This window comes from Rhincodon typus, unplaced genomic scaffold, assembly GCF_021869965.1.
Source record: "Rhincodon typus isolate 14 unplaced genomic scaffold, sRhiTyp1.1 hic_rhity00002369, whole genome shotgun sequence".
In the NCBI taxonomy this organism is placed as follows: Eukaryota; Metazoa; Chordata; class Chondrichthyes; order Orectolobiformes; family Rhincodontidae; genus Rhincodon; species Rhincodon typus.
The window spans coordinates 10005-16273 of NW_025968007.1; the positions used below are offsets into that span (position 1 = coordinate 10005).

At 43.3% G+C, this 6269-nt stretch overlaps 1 protein-coding gene across 1 annotated transcript in view; it reads right to left on the minus strand.

Annotated features, from left to right (window-relative positions):
• The window catches only part of LOC109920032 (flotillin-2), a gene marked incomplete at its 5' end in the record, with an annotated part of 17028 nt that overhangs the window by 9449 nt on the left and 1310 nt on the right, over window positions 1-6269 (minus strand). The window contains 3 exons of the mRNA XM_048593129.1: window positions 622-805; window positions 1996-2210; window positions 5423-5542. Coding sequence (XP_048449086.1) covers window positions 622-805; window positions 1996-2210; window positions 5423-5542 — 519 coding nt within the window. The remainder of the gene's footprint in view (window positions 1-621; window positions 806-1995; window positions 2211-5422; window positions 5543-6269) is intronic.

Genomic DNA, 6269 nt, shown 5'->3' on the forward strand with positions numbered 1-6269 from the left:
GAGGATCAATAAAAGGCCTTTGAGAAATGGCAGAATCAGTTAGAGGATGCAACTGCATGCAAGACACACACGTTTTAAACTGAGAATTTACAAGTTGCAGGTGCCTACTTCTTTGCTACCTCCTGTTTCCTTTTACAGTCTTCTTTCTCAAACACATTTCTGATTCACTCTCAAGTTGCCCCACTCTCATGGGTAGCACGGTGGCTCAGTGGTTAGCACTGCTGCCTCACAGCACCAGGGACCCAGATTCAATTCCAGCCTTAGGTGACTCTCTGGAGTCTGCACGCGTTTCCACTGGGTGCTCTGGTTTCCTCCCACAGTCCAAAGATGTGCAGGCTAGGTGGGTTAGCAGGGTTGTCAGGATAGGGTAGCAGACTGGGTCTGGAAGGGATGGTCTTTGGAGAGTCAGTGCGGGCTCGATGGGCACTGTAGGAATTCGATGAAGTTAAGCAGCCATACCTTCAAATAACCCTGTGTAATAGAATTACTTCTAGTTTTTCCATTAGCGCTCTGACTCAACTGTTACTGGCTCACCAACTACACGGTACAGTAAAAGATGATAAGGAATTGAACTAAACACCCTTCATCGTCACCTTTGTATCATTAGAACTGCCAGCTTACCTTTGGAAGAGCATCCAACACCAGGGCCATCTTGGCTGCATTTCCATACTGCTGGTAAGCTGCTGCTTTCAGTCTCATTCTCTCTGCATCAGCTTTGCCAATAGCTGAAATGGATGAAGCTTCTGCCTCTCCAATCTTGCGAATTTTCTCAGCTTGAGCCTGAGCAATCAACACTTGTTTCACTCTGCGGTACAATAGAAAGAGAATCGTGGAGGTGAGAGACCACTAAAGAAAATACTTGCATTAATATGGCACCATCTTACAACCAGAGAATCATACAGTGCAGAAGAGGTCCTATGGCCCATCAGGTCTGCACTGACACCTGAGAAACACCCGGTCTTCAATCTAATCCCAGGAACCAGTGAGGCATTTTTACAAACATAATGAGTTGTAACACAGAAAATAAATGCAGCCAATCGACCCAAAACAAGATCCCACAGGAACAAGGCCATTAGTTTTAGCAATGTTGATTAGTGGCAGGAATAAATATTTTCCAGAATACACAGTTTCCAGACCCACGTTCTTTAAAAGAATGGCCACTGAATCTTGAACACTGAACTGGAAGCTGGTCTTGGTGATGATGTCCATGAGAAAACCCATCATCAGATTCTCTCCTTCAGGGAGAGCAATATGCTGTCCTTACCTGGTCTGACCTACACGTGACTCCAGACCCACAGCAATGTGGCTGGCTCTGAACTGCCCTCTGTGACTGCTAGATCACTTCACAGTTCAAGGGGCAATTTAGGGATGGCAACAAATGCTGGATTTCCCAAAGATGCCCTTGTTCCAGGAAAACAAAAACACAAAAAAAAAGTCAGCCAGGGCGTCACTTTGACATCCCATCTGACCTCTCCTACACTGAGCCTGTGGAATTCTCTGCCACAGGCGGCAGTTGATGCCACAACATTGGAACATTGTTAAGGAGTTAGCTATAGTTCTTAGGGTTAAAGGGATCAAAGGGTCTGGGGAGAAAGTGGGAACAGGGGCCTGGATTGGATGATTGGCCATGATCACGTTAATTGGCGGACCAGGCTCTCGAAGGGCCGAAAGGGCAATTTTCTACAGTTCTAGACAAGGAGAAACAGTTACCCTTGGTAAAAGAATCAAGAACAACGTGCAGCGCTATGTGGAAAAGATAGGAGAATAGCACCAAGTTAAAAATGTTCATTCAGAAGGCTGTGCGGAAACAATAGGCCAAAACGGCTTCCTTCTGAATGGAGACAGCCGTGCGATTGTGAAACTCAATTCTGTGATGTTAGTTGTACGATGTGATTTCAATAACATACAATAATCACACTGGACAAGAGAGTTTGAGAATGATGGTGGGGGCATGTGCGTTGGGGGCAGAACAGTGTACGAGGGAAATACACATACTTGTGGCCTTCTGCGACCTGTTGCATTCTGAAGGCTTCTGCCTCTGCTGGTCTCTTCACCGTCCCAATCAGCTCCTTGTCCATACGGGTGATTTCTTTCTCCTCGATGTCAATCTGTTTTTTGCGCTGCACCACCTCAATCTCTATTTCCTCCTGTCGGATCTTTTGCTGCTCCTTGGCTCCCTGTAGCTCATAAGCCAGTTGGGCCTCAGCTTTCTACATGCAGCCAAGAAAAATGAGAGACAAAAGCATTAAAATAGCTCAGGCCAGACAGTGACGTCAAAGCTTTAATCCCCAATGGGTCTGCAGGCCTGTACAAATCAAACTCAAAACACTACAATTAGATCCAGAATTTCCTTTACCTTGGCAGCGGATGAAGAACCCAACTCAAAACCTTCTCAGCTGGAACATAGTTTTATTAAGAAACTCTAAAACTATGAATGCGGACCAAAAATGGCTCTCCAATGAGAAGTTTTCCAGCAATGGTCTTACCCAAGGAGGGGGCTGGACAGAGGCACGGAGGGTGAGAAGGAAAGAGAAAAAGGAGAGGCTACTTTCATTGCTGAGCTGGTCTTTGCCATACTGCTAGAGGGCTCTAAAGTTAGCCTCAGTTCCCGGACTGACACTGCAACAACTCTGTTTGATTATTGTCCTGTGAGCTGCCCTGTGATGTCCAAAAGCACAGTGTGTCCCACTTGAAGCATGGTTATTTGTGGCAGGTTTGTAGAGGAGACCATGTGGAACTGCAGAAGCATTTTAACACAGCAGGGAAAGGATTACAAAACGGAAGGGGATGAAGAGGAGTGTGCTAGGAGAACAGCCTAACAACAACTGATAGACAGAATGACCAGGGTGGCCTTTTCCTAAAGGAAACATTAATCACTGCCTGTATGTAGGAAGGATGTTGTTAAATGTGAGCAGGTGCAGGAAAGATTTACAAGGATGTTGCCAGGACTGGATGGTTTGAGCTGAAGGGGGAGACTGAATAGGGTGGGGCTATTTTCCCTGGAGCAGAGACTTGAGGGGTGACCCTATAGATGTTCATAAAATAATGAGGGGCTTGGATAGGGTGAAAAACCAAGGTATTTTTCCCAGATGGGGGGAGTCCAGAACTTGATGATCTAGGTTTAAGGTGAGAGGGGCAAGATTTGAAAGGGACCTGAGGGGTAACTTTTCACGCAGAGGGTGGGGTGTGTGTGGAAATGAGCTGCCAGAGGCAATGGTGGAGGCGGATACAATTACAACATTTAAAAAGGAATCTTAATGGGTATATGAACAGAAGGGTTTAGGGAGATGTGGGCCAAATGGGACTGGGTCAGATTGGGATGCCTGCTTTCATGCTATATGCCCCGGGTCTATAATTTCTTGCCCAAACGCTTAAATAGACTTTGCTGTATCCCAGCATTCTATTATATTTTGAATAAACAGTTCAAACACAATCTTTATTCCCTCTAATTTCATGAAGATTAAGATTTTCGGGTCCAGAACCCATCATTCTCCTCACCCATTTCCTTAAAACTTTTTGGGTTTGTTTTTTTAACCCCCTTCTGGCAACCATCTCGAAGAAATGGCCAAGGTGAAACAGGATCGGTTGAGATTGGATTTAAACTCAGAATACCAACCTGCCTTCCCAGTAAAACATCTCTTTCCCTGATAGCACTTGGATATAACCTTTGGGGCTAAAGAGAAGACAGGAACAGTCTATTGAGTTGGATGATGAGCCGTCATCACAACGAATGGCAGAGCAGGCTCGCACGGCCTACTCCTGTTTCTATTTTCTAGGTTTCTAAACTTTGTGCTCTAGTTATTCTCGAGAATCTATTCTAATTTGATGACTGAATTTTTTTCTTTATTCAATGGTCAATGTCTTTCATGTCCCTTGAAGATGTAACCATTGCTGCCCTTGTATGAGAGTATTGTTTCAGCTTTGTTTGCTCTAACCCACTGAGTACCCTGCATCTTGCAAAATGTCCTTCCAAATTCCCAGGAAGGTTCATAAATTTGATCCTTACAGCTGTACTTTAAGACTATTCTTGGATTTGCCTCCTGTGTCCTGCCCCTTGGGCCTGAATGGTGTATTTCTGGTCACTGCGTGGCCTTACTAATTCTCATCCACATGGCAAAGCACGTGATCCAACAACAGAAAATTACAGAGAAATCAACGAAACTTGGTTAGGCCACACTTTGAATGCTGTGCACACTGATCACAGAGTCAACAAGTCATACCACATGGAAACAGAACCTTCGGTCCAACTCATCCATGCCAACCAAGTTTCCCAAATTAAACTAGCCCCACTTGGCCTATATCCCTCTAAAACTTTCCTGTTGATGTACCTGCCCAAATGTCTTTTAAATGTTGCATCTGTACACACATCCACCACTTCCTCTGACAGTTGATCCCCAGTAAGTGGAGTTTCCATACTATATATCAAGACACTCACCCAAGGTATGCCGAGCTCTTAAGTGAAATGTAATAAAGACTAAAACAAAAAAGAACTTGTATGCCACTATAATTCACCTCTATTTCTTGATTAAGTGAAATCCTTCAAAAAATAGATCATTGTATTTTTGTTTTAAAGAGTGGGTAGTGTGGCAGGGATAGATGGCAAAACAAAAGCACTGAAGTCCTGACCAAACTCCGAATGCATTAAACATTTCCTTAATTATTTCACAGCTACCTGCTTCAAAACATTTAGGGAGCATCATGTTTCACATTCTCACAATAGTCCACAGAAATTCCTCCACAAGTTATTTGAATTTTTAAAATTCTTAATTTATACCATCCTTGTTCTGAATGCTCCCAAAGCATGGAAAAACAACTTTGCCTATCCACTCCATTACAGGTTTCAAATTTCAAAGATCTACCAGATCTTCTTGTAACCTTCTCTATTCCAGAGTGCAATAAAAAAATGCCCAAATACTGCTCATTCTTTGCATCTTTTGAACTTTTGTAAATTTGATCTGTTCTTCTAGTGTTATCAGTACCTTTGTTTCTTAGAAACTAGAATGGAGTGCAGGCTGCACAGAAATATTCCAACTGTGGAGTAAACAAGATTCGATGTACATTTAACTCTTACCTTGGAATTCTATTCCTCTAGAAAAGAGATTCCAGTATTAAATTACATCTGAGTCTGCAAGATGTTACCTTTTAAAAAGGTCCTCTGAAAGTCCATATATCACATTAAATGCATTCCCCTGACCTACTTTGTTCAAAGAGTAGGTAAAAGTTGGTTAACCAAACCTACTATGTTTTTGAATGCAGGAGTAGGCTCAAGGGACTGACCAGTCACTTCCTGCTTCATCACATACTCAGCAGTGTCAAGAATAATTAATAAATTCCAGTTTGTAAGGGGCTCCCTGGGTTCACGTCAAGTTGTTGAACAGGTTAATGAGAGATAGAGTAGTCAGTCCTGACAGAAGGTACTTACTTTTATATTTATTTCCTGATTAAAGGCTGCCTTCTGCATTTCAAACGCTCGCTTGGAGTCAGCCATCATGGTGTCAGCACTGTATTTAACATCCATTGCTTCCTTCTTGCATTCAGCTTCCTGTGGGATTTTTTTTTGGGGGGGGGGGAAGCGGGTGTGGGAATGGAGAAAGATAAACAAAAGAATAATGAGGACTTACTGGCCCACAATGAATCAAACCTCAAGCACTGAATGACATTCGCGACACAAATGCATGATTTAGGAATTCAACCTGGAGCTCTCTAATAATTTATATGTTGACACAGTGAATAAGAGATCTCAGCTACAATCCTGTATCTACCAGGAGTTGACTGCTGTAAACAAGTTGCAGTATCTGTGGCCAATGGAACAGGAGGTGAATCAGAATTCCCACACTCAAAGATTCTGTTCCCTTTACAACTAGCTGTAGCAAAGTACTACATCTGGAGCATGAACCAACGACTGTGTGTGGCAAGTCATAGGTATGCTCATGTGAAATCCAGAGTTGGCAATGTTAACATAACAAGCAGTTAAGGTGCCAAGGAAAACAGTTGATGCCCATTAATTGACGTGCATATTTAAAAGAGGGAACAGCTGCGACTGAGGGAAGGAGAACTATTAGACTGGTTGAGCCAGTTCTGAGGAAGGGTCATTGGACCCAAAACGTTAACTGATTTGTCTCCACAGATGCTGCCAGACCTGCTGAGCTTCTCTAGCAACTTCTGTTTTTGTTAGTCAATAAACTTCCTGCACAAAGGAAGACTGTCTGTTAGTTTCTGTTTGACCAACCTAATTAGAAAGGTGCAGGGCTGGATGAACACAGCAGGCC